Source organism: Microcaecilia unicolor, chromosome 13 (genome assembly GCF_901765095.1).
Source record: "Microcaecilia unicolor chromosome 13, aMicUni1.1, whole genome shotgun sequence".
Taxonomy (NCBI): domain Eukaryota; kingdom Metazoa; phylum Chordata; class Amphibia; order Gymnophiona; family Siphonopidae; genus Microcaecilia; species Microcaecilia unicolor.
Window position 1 is genome coordinate 55,641,882 of NC_044043.1, and position 19,579 is coordinate 55,661,460.

At 43.4% G+C, this 19,579-nt stretch overlaps 1 protein-coding gene and 1 non-coding gene across 2 annotated transcripts in view; one reads left to right on the forward strand and one right to left on the reverse strand.

Moving 5' to 3' along the window:
* The window catches only part of SPECC1 (sperm antigen with calponin homology and coiled-coil domains 1), a 217,134-nt gene that overhangs the window by 101,343 nt on the left and 96,212 nt on the right, over positions 1-19,579 (reverse strand). The window contains exons 8-9 of the mRNA XM_030185806.1: positions 13,812-13,960; positions 13,381-13,484 (exon numbers count right to left, since the gene is read on the reverse strand). Of these exons, the coding sequence (XP_030041666.1) occupies positions 13,381-13,484; positions 13,812-13,960 (253 nt within the window). The remainder of the gene's footprint in view (positions 1-13,380; positions 13,485-13,811; positions 13,961-19,579) is intronic.
* Positions 5,607-5,678, forward strand: TRNAD-GUC. Its single transcript has one exon. It is a non-coding gene; the product is annotated as a tRNA-Asp (tRNA).

Here is a 19,579-nt window from a genome sequence, read left to right on the forward strand (position 1 = left end):
CAGACAGATGCTGGAGAATGGGAGGGGGCAGGAGGGAATAGGGATGTTCTTTGCACTTATTATAGAGCCTTTAACCCAAATGATATGCAAGGACCCCAGTATTAAGGGGATACGCTTGACTAAAACAGAGCATGGAATAGCGTTATTTGCAGATGACTTGCTATTGGGAAGAGATGTCAATGGAGAAGTCAGTCTCCATAAACTTATAGAGGGCTATGTAAGGAGTTTAGGGGTTTAAAATGAATGTAAAACAGAGACTCTAAATATTAATCTGCTGCAGACACTGTGTGGCCGCCTTCAACTGAGCTTTTCATTTACGTGAGTTACTAACCACATCAGATATTAAGATAAGAATCTGACGAGCTCTCCTGAGACACTGTATGAAGCAAACTATCCAGCAGTGTTTTGGCAAATTAGCAAGGACCTAGAGGTGCATCAACTCTAACAATTTCATGGTTGAGTAGAATAGTGACAATTAAAATGAACAGTCTCCGTAGATTACTTTATCTATTCCAGGTCTGTCTTGCAGAGATTCCTAAGAGATTGATAGCTGGAGAACAACAGAGGGTTATGGTCTTTATTTGGGGGAATAAAAAACCTGTATAGGTTCTATATGCTTGCAGGTGGTTTTAATGTGCCTAACCTGCAGTGGTGGTATTTAGCATCCAGCGATAGGGAGGTTGTTGATTAGATCAGTTCCAAAGTGGACAATATCTGAAAACAGATTGAGCAATAGCTGGTGGGGACAGTTTGGCTGGCAGGCATTGTGAGGACATCAAAGAGGATTAGAACCTATAATGGGGGGTGGGGGGGGTGGTGGAGGCAAATGCATATATTGATCATACAATTCACTGCTTGGATCAATACTCCTAGAAGAATAATGGGGAAATATCTCCACTAACCCTGACAGCAAAATAATACAACATTCCCTCCAGGGTTGGAACTAGGCTAGAGTTTAATCGGCAGTGGGAGCAGAAGGGGCTGCGAGAAATAGGAGAAGTGTATAAAAAGGAGAAAATTCATTCCTATTGTATCCCTTAGGGAGGCGTTTCAACTTTTACCATACCATTATTATTCATATTTGCAAGTGGTGCATTGGGCAGAGAGGGGGATGTGAGCAAGCAGGTAGCAAGAGAACATCCATATTTGGAGGATTTGTAAGAGGTGAGAAACTCCACCAGGGACCTAATTTCAGCATTAGGTATGAGGGATGGGCTCACCTCTTAGGGAACATAGGGACAAATGGGAACTCACTATACAATCAAGCAATGAGAACAGAGATCTGGAAAGAACATCCACAGAAGTCTATATTCAAGAGAATAGCTACAGACTGATACCTGATCCCCAGCAGACACTCTGAATGCTGCTTGGGTGTGATTGATTGATTGATGCTGGAGGAGATATGGGGGTGAAAGTAGACTGGTACATGGTGGAGCTGTCCATGAATAGCACCTAACAAAAGGCAATAAATTACAGAATTAAGAACCTGGTGGGTCTGGAGACTCCACAGGATCTAGGTGTCTTTTTGCTAAACCTCTCCATATCACTTCTTGGAATGCCAGAGAAAATTTTGGTTATGCACTAAGTTTAATGTTTAATGAGGCTTGGAAAGGCAATCAAAGCCGTTTACAATTTGCTAACCATAAATCTGAATGGAAAAGAACTACAAAAAACTGATAGGACAGAAAAGAGGGAACAGCCTTTAGACAATTAAAAAAAAAGTCAAGACCCACAGCTGTCCATACCACCCTTCCCCCCTCTCCCCAAATGCCCTAGAAACTGGCAGCGCATGGAAAAGCTAGTGTGAAGAGGGAGACCTTAATTTCCGCCCTGAACTTCATGCAAGATGGTTCACCAAATAAGGCTATGGGCACACTGTTCCAAAGGGCTGGTGCCATGTAGATGAAAGCACTTTTCTGTGTGGACTCCCTCTGTACATGAGAAACAGAGGGTATAGAAAGGCTAAATTTGAACACAGACCAAAGCGCTCTTGTGGGAATATAAGAAAGGCTAGGTAGGATGGGGTTTCTGTATGAAGTGATCTGTGAGTTAAGGTTAAAATTTTGTGTTTCATCCTGTACTGCACTGGGAGCCAATGGTGGCACATCATTTATTAAAATTTGCTAAAACCACCTTTGTCAAAATGGGATACAATAAAACTATTCAAGTGGGGAAAGAATGCCATAATCAATTTACAAGCATACAAGAATTCCACAATCACACTATCAGTTACATTCTGCAACAGCTGACTGCAAGCAAATCCCTGATATAGAGAACCCTGCATGAACAGACACTCAAGTCTAGGATCTGTTATATAGAAAACCTTCAAATGCCAAATTTTAAAAAGTAAGTTTCGAGCCCAACCTTAAACTGCTAGAAAGAGGTCTCAGATCAAAGAGAAATAGGCAATGCATTCCATAAAAATGGACCAGAAAAGTACAAAAGCACCGATTCATGTAAACTCCCAGTAAGCCTTTGACAGGCTGGGCAGGACCATCCTATGATCATTAAATGATTGGAAATTACGTGTTGGAATATATGGAATAGTTAAGGTAGCAAGATAATCAGGGGTGTCTGTATAAAATGCTTTGAACAGCAACGATAGAATCTTAAATTTTACTTGATATTTGATGGGTAACCAGGGAAGCCTAATAAGTAACGGAGATATGTGGTCACACAGACTGGCGTGACAAAGAATCCTTGCTGCAGTGTTCTGTAATGTCTGTAACCGTTTTAATTCAGTTTTCGGATTCCTCGAATAAACTATTTTACAGTAATCTATGTGCGAGCCCATAACAGTGTGTGTGTGAAGGGACTCAAAGCTTAGATAACCGTAAACTGATCTCAGTTTCCGAAGAGCAAAGAAACCAGCTCTAATGACCGATGAAATTTGCGGGGGAAAAGGTTAGCTTAGAGTCCAGCCAGACTCCTAGATACTTGAACTTGTAAACAGGAGGAACAGGGATATCAAAAAGCATAAGGAGGTATTGTTGGAGGACAGTGGTGGCCCTACCATTAGGCCATCTGAGGTGAGGGCCTCAGGCGGCACTCTTTTGGAGTGGCATCTACCCCCACGCCTGCCATGCTCTGGCATCACCCCCACCCTTCCTTCCTCAAATTTACCTTCTTTTCTTGCTTTCCAAAAGTCAGGGCGGCAGAGGTTCCCATATGCTACCCTGCCGCTGACCCCTTCTCTCTTATGGCCTGCCTCTCCGACGTACTTCCTGTTTCCTCAGAGGTGGGGCAGGCCACAGTAGAAAGAAGTGGCTGGGGCCAGCAGCAGGGCAGCATATGGGAACCGCTGTCATCCTGACTTTTGGCAAGCCAGAAAAGAAGGTATATTCGGGGAAGGAAGGAAGGGAGAAAATGTCAGATTGGGGGGGGGGGGGGGGGCAAGAATGGAGCCAGGGTGGCAGACCATCCCTTTGCCTCAGGCAGCAGACTGTCTTGGACTGCTCCTGTTGGAAGAGCTGCATGGCCTGTAAGCAAGCATGCTGTTATTTTTTCAGGGTTTAAGACTAGCCAGTGTTCCTTCCGCCAATTCACTTTTTGCAAACAAGTGGTGTGATATGATCGAACCACCCTGCAAGAGTCAGGACCAAGGTTTCCTCTAAGGAGTGGCCTGGTGTGTGCAAATTTTTTTGTGTGTGTATGAGCAGCAAGTTTTAAAAACCAACAATTCTTGAGCGCCAGTATTGGCAATGCATTTCTGTATATAGCACACAAAAAAATTTTTTGTGAGAAACCATGTAAAATCTGTGAGCAACACTCCTAAAATATACCAGTGTAACTGAATGTAAATCACCTTGAGCGACTACTGAAAAAGGTGTGAGCAAAAATCCAAATAAATAAATTAAATGTATGTCGCTCATGTGCTCCACTTAGAGGGAACATTGGTCAGGATGCAAACAGCTGTAATTTACAGGCTGCAATTTTTTTAAAAAGTGGGCATTACTGAGTCCAGCATATGTGATATGTGCAGCTAAATTGAATCCGGTATCCTTTTAAAAATAGCTGACCCGTCCTCCACTAAATAAGTAGCTAGTCAAAATGTGGGTCTTAGGAGTCAGCTCATATCACCCCTCTCCTCAAGTCGCTTCACTGGCTCCCGATCCACTATCGTATACAGTTCAAGCTTCTGCTATTGACCTTCAAGTGTACTCAATCTGCAGCCCCCCATTACCTCTCTACCCTCCTCTCCCCGTATGTTCCCACCCGTAACCTCCGCTCTCAGGACAAATCACTCCTATCCGTACCCTTCTCTACCACCGCTAACTCCAGACTCCACCTCTTCTGCCTCGCATCACCTTATGCCTGGAACAGACTTCCCGAGCCCATACGCCATGCACCCTCCCTGCCCATTTTCAAGTCCTTACTCAAAGCCCATCTCTTCTCCCTTGCTTTTGGCGCCTAACCACCTTCCCCATTCATGATACCTACACTGACTACATAGTTTGTTACCTTTAGATTGTAAGCTCTCTTGAGCAGGGACTGTCCTTCCCCATGTTAAACTTGTACAGCGCTGCGTAACCCTGGCAGCGCAATAGAAATGCTAAGTAGTAGTAGTAGTAGTAGTAGTAGCTCTGTGGATGCTTGAGCACCCTCAATATCGAGCAACCTCCATGATTGCGTACAGAGAGGGGTCATTTCTACTGGGTTTAGCACCCCCCAATCATTTTGAAAAGTTGGCTCCTATGACATGGAGAAGTTGATTGTGCAGCCTAAAAGAAGACGGTTTGGACTCGTAACATTTGGGCAGCTTTCATGAGGGAACATACAACTTCACTGTTGATTTTGGGAGATTTTGTAACCTGATTTTTTATTTGGTACGGGTGTGAGACAGGCTCTCTCCTTAAAGTGGGTTGAAGTGAGGACGGTGGAGAAGGGTAAAGAGGGGTTAAAATTATTGCGTTGAGGATGCTGTATAGAAAGTGTTAAAATGACACAGTGCTCATCATGATAAAAGAAAGATGGTATGTCATTTAAAAAAGAAAAACTGTTTTTGTAAAGTTTCTGTTACATAGAAAGAGATTATGTTTGAGCTGTCTTGGTACTGTAGTGCCATGCTTTATATTTAATAAAGTCTCTTACAAAACTGTTTGGGCAACTAATATTTATTTTATTAATTTATCAAACACCTCCTGCAGCAACAGTAACAGCTTCCAAATTTGTTTCTGTAGCCAGCTAAAGAGTCTTTCTCTAAACATATCTTGTGTGGTTATGGTAAAACAATTCAATTTTTGTTTCATCAATCCAAAGCATTTTGTTCCAAAATGTTTCAGGCTTATCAAGGTTTTCTTTTGCGCACTTTAGAAGATAACGTTTGTGATGAGGTTGTAGAAAAAGGTTTCCTTCTGGCAGCTCTCCCATTCAGACCATTGTTTCTGACATTTAAAACTGCTAACTGGAAGCATTTAGATGTTTTGGGGTTTTTTTGTTGCTTTTTTTAATAGACTTCTGCTGCTTTGCAAGTCTCCCTAATCTTCATTTTAAAATATTCAGATAGCTGCTTAGGGGTCCTCCGCTGTTGAACAATTGCAACATGAAGGATTAAAAGGGTCACAGTATTTGCTTAACTGTGAGCTGTTAAGGGGCCCTTTCACTAGTCCTCGTTAGTATAGTGGTAAGTATCCCCACCTGTCACGCGGGAGACCGGGATTCGATTCCCCGATGGGGAGGCCAATGATTTGGAGTGGAGGAGTGGCCTAGTGGTTAGGGTGGTGGACTTTGGTCCTGAGGAACTGAGTTCGATTCCCACTTCAGGCACAGGCAGCTCCTTGCAACTCTGGGCAAGTCACTTAACCCTCCATTGCCCCATGTAAGCCACATTGAGCCTGCCATGAGTGGGAAAGGGTGGGGTACAAATGTAATAAAAAAAAAAAAAAAAAAGTGCGGTAAAATCTGGGCTGAACACATTATAGCGCAGGTATTAGCCACATGCTAAGCCCAGATTTAACATGGCACTTTAGGTTTTTTTTTCATTTTTGTTATTTGCAGGTTGTATACAAATGTTCCCTTTAACCTGTGTCACCTGCAGAAAGTTAGCACGGGCACAGCACTCTTAACGCCTCCTATTTAGAAGGTGCTGAATGCTCCTGTGTTAGCCAATTAGCATGCACTCATCATAACGTGCTAGCTGGTTAATGCTTCCACACCCATGCCACACCCCCTCAGAGAAAAACTCTTGAAAAATTAAATACACGGTTTAATATACAGAAACAGGAAAAATACTGCAAAGCTTTTTAATGCATTGGTGTGGTAGCCTAGTTTCAAACGCTAATTACACATTAAAAGGGCTTAGAAGATTCTATATATGATGCCTAAAAAAATATAATTAGTGCTGAAATCATTGCCAAGTGTATTCTATAATCGGCACCTAGATTTAGGTGCCGATTACAGAATACACTTAGTTGATATCTCAGCACTACTACTACTACTACTACTATTTAGCATTTCTATAGCGCTACAAAGCATACGCAGCGCTGCACAAACATAGAAGAAAGACAGTCCCTGCTCAAAGAGCTTACAACCTATATCTATGTGCATTTATTTACACCAACAAAAATGTGGTGTAAATCCCAGCGCATAGATTTACACGTACTGAGAAATATTATATAACTATGTGCATACATTTTGGAACACCCACGAAATGTCCATGTCAATGCCCATAACCACGCTCCTTTTTGCCTGTATGCGTTAGACGTTCGGTGCAAATATGCTTAGCGAGTTGTGTACCTAAATTTTAATTAGTGCCAATTAGTGCTCATTATTGCTTGTTAAGTGCTGTTATCAGCGCTCAGCTTGTTAAGCCAATTAAATTGCATGCGTTGTTACAGAATCCACACCAATCTCTAGGCGCACTATTTAGAATCTGGGAATTAACATCTTTTAGTAAAAAAAGGCCCCTAACTGAAGGCCAGCAACTTTTGAAAAAAAGGACTGAATATCTAGAAGGGCGTCCAAACCTTTACACATGTTTTAAAAAAAAATATTATCAAGCTCTTAAAATCCACAAATTAAAAACTGCAGAAGAGGTGTCGAGGTAGTAGTCTCTGTCGAGGTGGTAGTCTGTATTTATTTTTAAACACTGGCCACTGCAGGCTTTTTATGTCCAGATATCCCATGTCAGGCCATACAAGATATCAGCAATGAACACCTAGATATTCAGAAGCCACCGGTACTTATCTAGGATACCTGCTATATTTAGATCGGTACCCACATAAATATCCAGATGAAGGGGGTCACGTGATGCTGTGAATAACAGCAGACGCACCTGGGATTGCTGCGAGGCCCGAACTCCCCCAAACACCTTGAAATTCGACTTTTAATACCCAGATCGAGAAAGAAAAAGGTGCAGAACGGTCCGAGAATATATGGACAAATTTCTGACTAACTCGCAAACGCTGATGGCTGCTAAACCACCTCGCAGAGGCGCGGACAAGGCAAAATCGGGAGAAGACAAAATGGCGCCTAACTCACCGCCCCGGTCGGCCCAGGCAAATTTAACGGCGGAACTGACGGAAGCTGTAGTTAAAGCATTAGACCCCCGACTGCAGCAGCTTTCTGAACAAATAGCAGGAATTGCGCAGTCCACAACAGATCTACAACGGCGCACCGGAGAGATCGAGTGCAGAGTTTCGGATGTGGAAGACACGCTGCAGGAGTACAAGGATAAAGTGGACAGTATGGAGGCCATAATTAAAACACAACACGACAAACTGGAGGAGCTGGAAAACAGGGCGAGGAGGGACAATCTCAGGTTTGTTGGCTTCCCTGAGTCGTTAGCGGAGACGTCGCTGGCAAAGACCCTGGAAACCTGGCTAATTGCGCATTTCCCTGAGGTGGCCATTCAAGGGGAGATAACAATGGACAGAGTACACCGGGTGGGCCCAGCGAGATCGGATGCCACGAAACCCAGAGTTATAATAGCAAAATTTCATAGATATGCTCAAAAGGCACAGCTCTTAAGTTCTTTTAAAAATAAGCGAGAGTCTGTGAAATACGAGGGGCAACAAATCAGGATGTTCCAGGACTACTCGGCGGAATTAGCATCCAAAAGGAGGGCCTTTTCAACCATATGCTCTCATCTAGTAGAAAAGAAATATCGTTTTATGGTACAATTTCCAGCCATTCTAAAGATCCAGCATTTGAACCGCTGGCATGCATTTACAGAGGCAACAGAGGCAGAAGAATGGGTGAAATCTCTGGAACCTGTGTGAAGGCAGTATTTATTGCAGGTGTGTAATGGAGGTCAGCCGGGAATGGAATTTTTGGTTATAAGTTGGATGGTTTAAGCATAAATGTTACATGAGGGAGAAGTCAATTGATGGGGGGGAGACGGCTCTCAAACACCAGGTGAAGACCCGGATAGGCTAATCCCTCAGAGAGAGAGGGGAGCCCAGAGCGAGACTGGGGAGGGGAGGGGAGAGTTATGGGGGGGGGAAGAGGATCACAGTAATCGTGGAACAGTGAGAGGTAGGGAAGAACACGGGGGGGGGGGGGGGAAGGGGAGGGGGGAGGGAGCAAGGAAGAAGAACATTGAGAGTTGTAGTCAAAATAGTAAACAGTCAACACACATTGCGAATTAAGAGACAGAGAAAGGATAGGGTAGAACCACAGGGGATGGGCTGGGCCCCTGGGGCAACTTATCAAAAGGGATCAAGGGAGGATACAGAGAAAGAGCTAGACACATAAGTCCACTTTAAGAGTAATCTCGTGGAATGTTTCGGGCATAACATCTCCCGTCAAGAGGACCAAGATTTTAAATCAGCTTAAGCATCATAAGGCCTCGATAGCCTGCATACAGGAGACTAAATTAACAGACATAGAACATGAAAAGCTAAAACAAAAATGGGTGGGAGAATGCTATTACTCGTCTTCGGGGGCTAAAAGAAGTGGGGTGGCGATTCTAATTAAAAAAGGCTTGATGTGTGGCTCTAAACTGATATATAAAGATGGGGAGGGAAGAGTGGTACTGTTGAGTTTAAACATACAGGGACTGCGGGTTTACCTGTGCGCGGTATATGCCCCCAACTCCCATGCAAACACGTTTTACCAAAAGTTAATTTCTCTGGGCCTCCAATACACGGACGCGCCATGGATATGGGCAGGCGATTTTAATAAAGTCCTGGACCCACAATTAGACAGGTCGGGAAAGAGAGAACTTGAGGAGAGGGCTAGTTTGCAAGAGCTGGGAACAGAGTTGGGATTGGTGGACCCCTGGAGGTTACTGCACCCAACCACCTTAGATTACACGCACCAATCAAAAGCCCATGGGACGTGGTCCAGGCTGGATTATATTCTAGTGGACCAGTCATTATTTTTTAGAATTGAACGAGCAGAGATAGGCCCAGTGGAAGTGTCAGACCACTCACTAATTTGGATAGATGTGGTGCATGACATCCCTGGGGAGAAGGGCTATGCATGGAGCTTTCCCTCCTTCCTGTATAAAGATGAAAGATTTGCCATATACATTAGAGAGCAATGGGACCAGTACATAGCCACGAACGCAGGAACATGCACATCCCCAATTATACTATGGGAGGCCTCCAAAGCCGTAGTCAGAGGGGGGATAATAGCCTATATGAGTGCTAGAGGGAAGCGGATAGCGGCGGGCATAATCAACCTGGAGCATGAGCTGAAGAGGGTAAAACATAAATACATACAGCACCCAACAACTGAAAACCGAGATGCCTTAACGGCCACAACGGTGGCACTTAACTCCCTTATACATGACAAAACCCAAAAACAGATGACAGGGAGCCGGTTATATTTTCATAGGTTTGGGAATAAGGCGGGTAGACTGTTAGCCAAAGTGGCGCAAACGCAGAGGCCTAAGAAACTGGTAGCCTCCATTCTCCCTAGGAGGGGCCCACGGGTTCATAGTATAGAGGGAATCACAGAGGCCTTCCATAAGCATTTCACGGAGATGTATTCTAGGGGCGATAGCCCAGAGGAGCAATTAACCATTGACTACATAGTAGACTCCGGAATGCCGAAATTGACACAGACGGAGCGAGATTTGCTCTCCTCACCAATACAGGCCCAAGAGATTCAAAAGGTGCTCAAAACCCTCCCTCTGGGTTCAACACCGGGCCCAGACGGATTTTCAGCTGAATATTATAAGATTTTGCCGATACAATTTTGTGGGCCATTGGTTGAGTATTATGAAGCGGTGGTGCAGAGGGGCTTCTTTACCCCTGGAGAAAATGAAGCAATGATAACACTAATCCCCAAGCCGGGTAAACCGGAGGATCGAGTTGAGTCATACCGCCCAATATCACTTATCAATGTAGATTTAAAAATTTTGGCCCGAGTACTGGCAGAACGGTTAGCACCGCGACTAAAGGAGTTGATAGGGGAACATCAAGTGGGCTTTATAAGGGGTAGACACTCAGGAATTAATGTGAGGAAGGTCCTTATGTCAATTGCCCAGAGTAAAGACACAAAGACCAGGATGCTGATGGCTAGTCTCGATGCAGAAAAAGCTTTTGATAAAGTTAATTGGGAATATCTGTTTCGAGTGCTAACATATGTGGGGGGAGATGACTGGTTTTTAAGAGCAGTTAAAACTTTATATGAAGGCCCCTCTGCGAAGATTTTAGTAAATGGGGTCAAGTCCCCAAAAATTGAGATACAGGCGGGCACAAGGCAGGGATGCCCGTTATCCCCACTATTGTTTTTGATTTACTTAGAGCCTCTGTTGCGCACGATTGCAGTGGACCCGGACATAGAAGGGGTTCAGTTTCCGGGGCAGGTGGTGAAGGTACTAGCCTTTGCGGATGATCTATTTCTAACTTTGACAAAGCCACAATCATCATTACCGAGGCTGTTAATGACAATAGAGGAGTTTGGGTTCCACTCAGGGTTTACTTTGAACACCCAGAAATCCGTAGCCCTTCCTGTAGGCCCAGAATTAGTAACAGAATGGGAGGGAACGTTTCCACTACAATGGGCACAAGGGGCGGTGACATACTTAGGGGTCCAAGTCCCGGCTGACCTTAAAACACTGTATACCTTAAATATGGCCAAAATGAAGGACAGAGTGGGGAAAACACTTCACAACTGGCAAGCACTGCCCATCTCATTAATGGGACGAGTGGCTCTCTATAACATGATCCTATTTCCTACATGGATTTATGCGTTTCAAATGTTGCCAATGTATCTGAGTGGGAAAGATGAGAGATGGTTACATCAACAACTCAATAAATTCCTGTGGCAAGGCAAACGAGCGCGAATGTCCATCAAGCGAGTCATGCTTCCGCGAGATAAAGGAGGATTGGGCCTTTTGGATTTGAGGCTCTTTTCAACAGCAAGCTCAATGCGACACCTCTCTGACTGGTTTCGGAGCAAAGAATATTTTACAAACACACAAACAGAGACACAATGGTTTCGACACCAGCACTTTGCCAGCTGGTTACATATGCCCTCCAACACCAAAAAGACTGTTGGGGCGGCGGCTCCAATCTTCAGACCGTTGCAAAGGACGTGGAGATGGCTGACAAAGCATTACGAGCTGAGCACGGCGTCCTCACCATTATTGCCAATCAGAGGCAATCCAGCATTCCCTGTGGGGGACACATCCAAGATATTCAAGAACTGGGAAGACCATGGAGTTAGATATCTGTTCCACGTGGTGACGGAGCAAGGTACGATAAAGCCATTCGAAGATTTGTGCACGGAATTCAAGCTGGACAAGAAAGATGCATTTGCATTTATGCAACTACGGCACTATATCCAGTCACTTCCTAGCTCATCGCTTAGTGTGGGAAGCTGGGAGACATATAACGCAATGTTGGGTCTGGACGATCAAACACGGATACCACTTAAATGCTTCCACTGCCTTCTCCGGGAACGGACAAAGAAATATGATTATGAGAAAGAAGCGGGACAATGGACGACAGATTTGGGAGTACCTGTTACAGCGGAACAGCTGGGAAATTGTGTGCAACGAACCTATAAATTGACTGAGAATGCGTGCTGGCAAGAAACGCAATATAGGTTTATCCTGCGCCTTTATGTATCACCACGCAGGGCCTATAGAGCGACACTAAGAGACAATGATGACTGTGCAAAATGTGGGTTAGCGAATGCTCACTTAGGCCATATGTTTTGGTCGTGCCAAAAGGTACATAAATTCTGGAAATCCCTGGCAGAACAGGTGTCAGACATGTGGAAAGTAAAGTGGCACCACTCCCCGAGACAATTATTTCATAGATTTACAATACAAAGTCATAAACCGGCTGGCATGGAAACCTTTTTACAGAGGACAGTCTTAATGGGGAAAAAGGCGATCTTGCAAGTTTGGCTGTCTACAGAAAGTCCAACGATAGCCCAGTGGAGAGCACTTATGATCCACATGTGTTCCCTAGAACAGAAGAGAATTACAGACTTAGCTTCCCAAAAGGGAGATGACTATTGTAAAATATGGGCCCCATTTTGGGAGACTTTGACTGCAACGACAAAAAGTAGAATATTAAACTCTTGAAATAAAGGAAGGGAGGGAGGAGAGGGGGGGATAGAGGGAGGGGAGATATCAAAGGGGGGAAGGGGGGGAATAAAAAATGGAAATAAAGGGAACAGTTTTGGTTGTAAGGACTGTTATTAATATTGTAACCTACATGTATGTTTTAAGTTCCTTTGTGCACTGATGTGAATAAACAAGATTTATAAAAAAAAAATATCCAGATGAAGTCAGGAATGCCTTTTGTTGTCCTAATTTTACCCCAGTGGTTCCCAAACCTAGGCCTGGAGGCACCCCAGCCAGTCAGGTTGTCAGGATACCCACAATGAATATTCATGAGAGAGATCTGCATACTAAGGAGGCAGTGCAAGCAAATCTCTGTCATAAATATTCATTGTAGGTATCCTGAAAACCTGACTGGTTGGGGTGCCTCCAGGACCAGGTTTGGGAACCACTACTTTACCCAAATTAGTGGACTGAATATTGCCATTAACTAACTCCAGACTCCGCACCCAGACTGCCCTGATACTACCTGGCTTTTCAATGGCGCTATCTGGGGAAGCAGTACTGAAAATCCAGGTATGATCCAGTCAACTGCAATTATCTGAGCGCCTCCTACTCGGAAATCTCTGCTGTATATTGGCCCCCATCACATTTAACATTGTACCACTCAGAGGTTTTGGCAACTTCTATTCATTACATACAAAATGTGACCGACCTGAACACAACTGTCTGTATGTAGCCCAAATTTTCAGCAAAAACAAAAATGTCACAGAAAGTCAGGACTCGATCAGAAGTGCACAGTGACACAGTTTGACAGCTTGCCAAGGACAAGAAGAATTTCTAAATTATGCGTGTGGGAACCTACGTCCCGCTCTGTATGTATATAAGTGTATGCATGACAATGGAGACTCTACCTGCATGGGTGAGACAGCAGCCGCAGGGGCTGTACGCACTGGGATTCCACTTAGAGGGTTGCGAGAGACAGTATGGACTGGAACATTGTGCCCAACGCCTCCTGCTAAGGGAACAAGATAAAATGTCATGCTTCAGCTCTGACCAGAAATGCCCAAGTCCTTTACTCTCACCTTCTGCCATATGCATATTTCACACTGCATAGAGCCCCTCCCTAGGACTCCTGAAACTTGTACCACACTCCTCCGATACCTGGAGACAGAGCATGTTTCCTACAACATGGCGTACCACACTCTCCTCTCGAGCCCTATACTTTTACTCCTGCAACCCAAAGATATGGTGGGCCCACAGCAGCAACAACCCTTCATCTGGAACCCAGAGACACAGCACTTCTCTTCCAAGGTGGTCCATTGTATCCCCAGAAGCTCAGTACCTTGACATCCCGTGTCAAAGGACTTGATAAGAGATTTCACATCAGTTAGAGGTTGTCCTGGTTCTGTGGGGGGAACTCGGCTCAGGAAGACCTTCTGTAGTTGACTACTACTGTCCCCATCATCAGATGGTTCTTTTCTGTTCAGAAGGCTGTGGGAGAGAAAAAAAAAAAAAAAAAGACAAGCAAGATAAATCAGAAAATATTAACCAAAAGAGCAGCAATTAAAACACCCGAGAAGCAAGTAAAGAGCCATCAGGGGAAAATGCAAGGACTACATCTAAGCACAACCACCATAGGCAATTGTCTAGGGCAGTGGAATTCACTCTCAAGCCTCCAGGGCACCAACAGGTCATGTTTTCAAGTTACCCTTAATGGATACACAGGAGAAAGGTTTGCATACGTAGAGGTAGCATGCATGCAAATCTTGCTCATACATATTCATTAATCCTATACTCATTAATAACAGCGCAACAGCTTTATAAATGCTCTCTAGTGTAATCAAAATATTTTATTATAATTTTATACACTTTAGTTTACAATACCCTGTCCAAGTTTCCATGCACACCATACACTTACACACACATCCTACAAAATATTGCACGGTGGAAAGATTCCCACTGAAAAAACTATCTGTAAAAGTTCACACTACCAATAACCTTACTAATACATAATAATAAATCAGTCCTTTTATATGCTTACAGTGCTCTAGAAAACAGGATAAGCACGGATACCATAGTCCTCCGATGTTAAACAAGTGCATATAAAACTCAGTCTGTATGTCTCTCCAAATGAAAAGCAATAACCACTTATCCCGTGAGCTTGAAAAGTTCAGGGAGTTCACTAGAGAGCATTTATAAAGCTGTTACGCTGTTATTAATGAGTATAGGATTAAGATAGATCATAACAGGATAGATAATTTCACTCTAAGGTGAGGGATGCATATTCATTAGGGATATCATGTCCTGTTGGAATCATCAAGGACTGAAAGTGACTACTACTGGTCTAGGACACAAAAATTCTGAAGACACCAAAAACCTAGGACACCCTTCCACCCTACCCCAACATTCTAATCTCCATGGTGGAACTTTGTCTCATATATCTTTCCCTGGGTCCTGCCTATGCACCATAGTGAGAATGCAGCAAGACTTACCATTACACCAATGCATCATTCACCTGGGGTTGAGCTCCTGAATATTGTTTTACAAAACTATCCAGGCAACATTTATTTATTTAGATTTTGCTCACACCTTTTTATTGGAGCATATTATTGGCCACTGCATCGCGGGGTCACTACCAGAAGATGAAAAGGCCTGCAGCTCTCACCAGCTCTATTACACTTATTGCCCTGGGGCTGGGTACTGGAGAGTCACATAGCATACCATTGTGTCTTCCTTTTATGATAGTCTACTTTACCATTATAAAGACAGATTTATTCTCTGTGTTAGAGAATCCAGCCCTCAATAAACCCTGTAAACAAAGGCCATTAAGTGGAGATTTGCTTTCCTACTTACAGAGTAGTCTATCTAATGGCAAGTGGAAAATAAGTCTGAGGGAACAGAAGAAAGTGATCCTAACAGGTAGTGTGTGCAGGGTTGTTTACCACAGAGATCTGATAAAGTCTTTCCACTAGAAGCTTTATAGCACTGGGTCACCGACTGCAAACGGAGTCATTCACCAACTCTTGCAACCAGTATTCTCCTACTTTGTGCTACAATGTGAGAGCTCTGGGTTAAACTTTGGCCTTGAGTTCTGCACTATCAAGAAGGTCACACTAGAGAGTTACATGGGGACAGAAATGTCACCCATCCCCGTCCATCCCTAATGGAATCTAACCCAACCCCATCTGTACCATTCCATTCCCACAATTAATCTACTCCATCCCCACCTGTACCTGCGGGAGTCTATGCTATTATTCACTGGCTCGCAATCCTCTGTTTCCTCCCAACCCCAACAGCCTCCCGTGGGTTTTTGGATGGTATTCATTATTCAACCAATGAGTATTCCAAACCTCAGTCTGGTGTTCCGGCTGCCTTTCTCTGTACATTCCAAGCCTCATTCTGGTGCTCCAATTGCCACTTTTTGTGCTTTCCAAGTCTTATTCTGGAGTCACCATAGATTTTGACTACACTCTCACAGGAATCCCACAGCAACTTCTTCCATCCCCAAGGGAATCCCACAGTAATTTCTTCCATCCCCAAGGGAATCCTGCGAGTTCTGCAGGATTCCTGCAATCCCCAATCCTATGCAGGTCTCTAAGTCACATTGAGTTCTATTCATAGAAGCCAACTTTTCAACATGATTGGGGATGCTAACCTGAATGGAATTCACTCCTCCTTGGACAATACTGGGGTGCTCAAGCAGCACAGAGCTGGCACCTATGGTTCTATTCTTGATTCAGGCTACAGAGGCTTCTTCTCCTTGGGCTGGCAGTGTTGCTCAGGGAAGGAAGCTAGGCTGTGCATGTCTCTGGGCCCTGAAAGCTAAGCGTAGCATTGTTCTTACAGTGACACCTAGTGTCCAGTCAAAGAGCAGAATTCTTTGCCCTCAGTGATAGGAGGGAGCTGCTGTCCTACTGCAGAAACAATCAAGGAACATACTGGGAGTTAATAATAATCACTCTTTAATGAGACAGATGAGGAGAGTAAAGAAAGAGGTTGCACCAAGTGAGTCCAACAAAAAGGTCAACTCTAGATCAGTGCAGAAGGAAAAGTAATGCTGAAGCTGATTATCATATTACCCACTCCAGATTGGTTTACCACTAATAGCTCTGGATTCTAATACATTTCTGCTGCTGCCCAGGACATGCCCATTCATCCTCCCAGCACAGCTAGAACAGTGTTAACTGGTACCCTGCCTCTCATTTGAGCACTGCTCTCCTTGCAGATTGACTCAGAGAATCTTTCTGCTTTACTTGGCAAATGAGGCCAATTTGTTTAGTGGCATTAATGCTCGCTTTGCAGATGGTACGAGATGTGCAGAAAAGCCAAAAGAACCAGAGGGGAAGCGATAATGGGTAGGCAGCAGTTTCTACATACAAGGGTACAGAGGCAGCCTCTAAACAGTGTCCTTAACAGAGAAGTGGAGGCACATGCAAACTAGTCCAGGGGACAGTACTGATGTCCAGAATACAGGATTCTGGTACTTGTAGTTCTTATGTGAAGGACTAGTCTCCTTTGTGACAGATGCAGCACCTGAGCGTAAGTCTGGGTCCTTGTCTTTCCACTTGTGCAATATCCCGCATTTGAGATTTGTGTTGCTGCCTAGGGCATGAAACACGGCATATCTAGCCAGGAAAGGCAGATTCAAGAGCCTCTCTCCCCTGGGAGAGAAAGGGTACCTGCTCTGCAACACCTAACACCAAACCCCTTCTTTCTTCAAATATCTGAGTCTTAAAATGGTATTTCTGATGTACCATTGAGTACCTTTAGGACTGAGAAGGTGAAATAAACTATCCGATTCCTTTCCTGGAACATCAAATTCACCCACATTGCCAAAGTAAAACAAGTGAGTGGTTTTATAAAGCATTTTCCCACATGTAAATCATGTTTTACAGGTGGAAAATAGCTATTACAAAATTTGCACAACTGAACACATGCATACACCAGCAACATCACACCACCCACTGTTTAGTGATGAATTTGCTAAACTGCTCTTCTAACCACACATCAACGCGATTTACATTTCTACCTATAATAACCAAAAAGAAAAAGGAGGCGAGAGAAAAAGATTGTGTACTGAGCTGGTGTGCCACAAGCAATATTAAAATACTGGGAGTTTGTAGGATTAATCTGAATTTTGATTTTTTTTTTTCAGAAGCATACAACAACCCTGATGCAGATTAGGTCTCCTGATTTTTTACTAATGGATATTCATCTAAGGTAAGTGCTTGCATGTATCTACATCTATATCTCAATTGGGACAAAAATGTATGCTTTTGTCCATGAAGAATTAAGGTCTGTTTTTGTTGTTTGTTTTTTATTGATAATTAATAGTAGTGAGAGTTATTTTGAGTATTGGGTTTTATTGGTTGCTTTCACTGATAAAAGATACAGAACACGCCATGACATGGAACTAAGCATAAAATAGCTTTATAAAATAAGCATTTGGGGGGGGGGATTGTATACAGGTGCTGTGTTAGTAAATTACTGTGTATGTGGTTAAGGTGAAAAACAAAAACAGAAAAAATAATTAGCAAAGAAGTAATAACCATAACAGAGTACAGAGAGGAAGGACAATTTCCAGGTTCTGGTGCTGGTCCATGTTGTCCCTGGCCAGGTTACAACTCTGGTGGCAGGATATAATCCATTTTGCAGCTGCACCTACTTTCCTCCTGTCTCTGTCAGGATTATATATAGTGTTTCCTGCTTACTCTGTGGGAAGGCATTGATTTTTCTGCTAGTTTAGGGAAATGTGATTAAATTTGCAGATGACACAAAACTATTCAAGGTTGTTAAAATACACGTGGACTATGAAAAACTGCAGGGCAACCTTAAACAACTAGAAGACTGGGCATCCAAAATGGCAGATGAAATTTAATGTAGACAAATGTAAAGTGATACACATTGGGAAGAATAATCCAAATCATAGCTACTTGATTCTAGCATCCATCTTGGGGATCAGTACCCAAGAAAAAGATCAAGGTGTCGTTGTAGACAATACGCTGAAATCTTCTGCCCAGTGTGCGGCGGTGGCAAAAAAAGAAACAGGATGCTAGGAATTATGAGGAGAGAGATGCAAAAGACCAATACTATAACGCCTCTGTATTGCATTCAGTTCTGGTTGCCGTATCTCAAAAAAACATATAGCGGAATTAGAAAAGGTTCAAAAGAAGAATGACCAAATGATAAAGGGGATGGAATGCCTCTTATATGAGGAAATTGTGAAGCGCTGTGTACGACTGGTAGCGCTATAGAAATGATTTGTAGTAGTAGTAAGTAAAGAGGTTAGAGCCCTTCAAGCTTGGGAAAAGAAGATGGCTGAGGGGAGATATGATTGAGGTCTATAAAATCCTGAGTGGTGTAGAATGAGTAGAAGTGAATCTATTTTTTTCTCTTTCAAAAAGTACAAAGACTAAGGGACACTCAATGAAGTTACATGAAAATACTTTTAAAATAAATAGGAGTAAATATTTTTTCACTCAACAAATATTTAAGCCCTGGAACTCGTTGATAGAGGATATAGTAACAGTGGTTAGCATACCTGGGTTTAAAAAAAGGTTTGGACAATTTCCTGAAGGAAAGTCCACAGTCTGCTATTGAGACAGACATGGGAAAGCCACTGCTTTGGGTTTCTGCCAGGTACTTGTGACCTGGATCAGCCACTGTTGGACCCAGGATACTGGGCTACATAGACCATTGGTCTCACCCAGTATGACTATTCATATGTCTTATGTATAGCATTGCCCCGAAAGGATTCCAGCTATAGCAAGAGCGGAATTGCCTCATATAAACCTAAGTGTTGCCAAACTGGGACAGACCAAAGTTCCATCAAGCCCAGTATCCCGTTTCCAACAGTGGCCAATCCAGGTCACAAGTACCTGGCAAGATACCAAAACAGTAAAACAGATTTTATGCTGCTTATCCTAGCAGTGGATTTTCCCAAGTCCATCTTAATAATAGCATAAGGACCTTCTTTAGGAAATTATCCAAACCTTTTTTAAACCTTGCTAAGCTAACTGCGTTTACCACATTCTCTGGCAATGAATTGCACAGTTTAATTACCCATTGAGGTAAGAAATATTTTCTCTGGTTTGTTTTAAATTTACTACT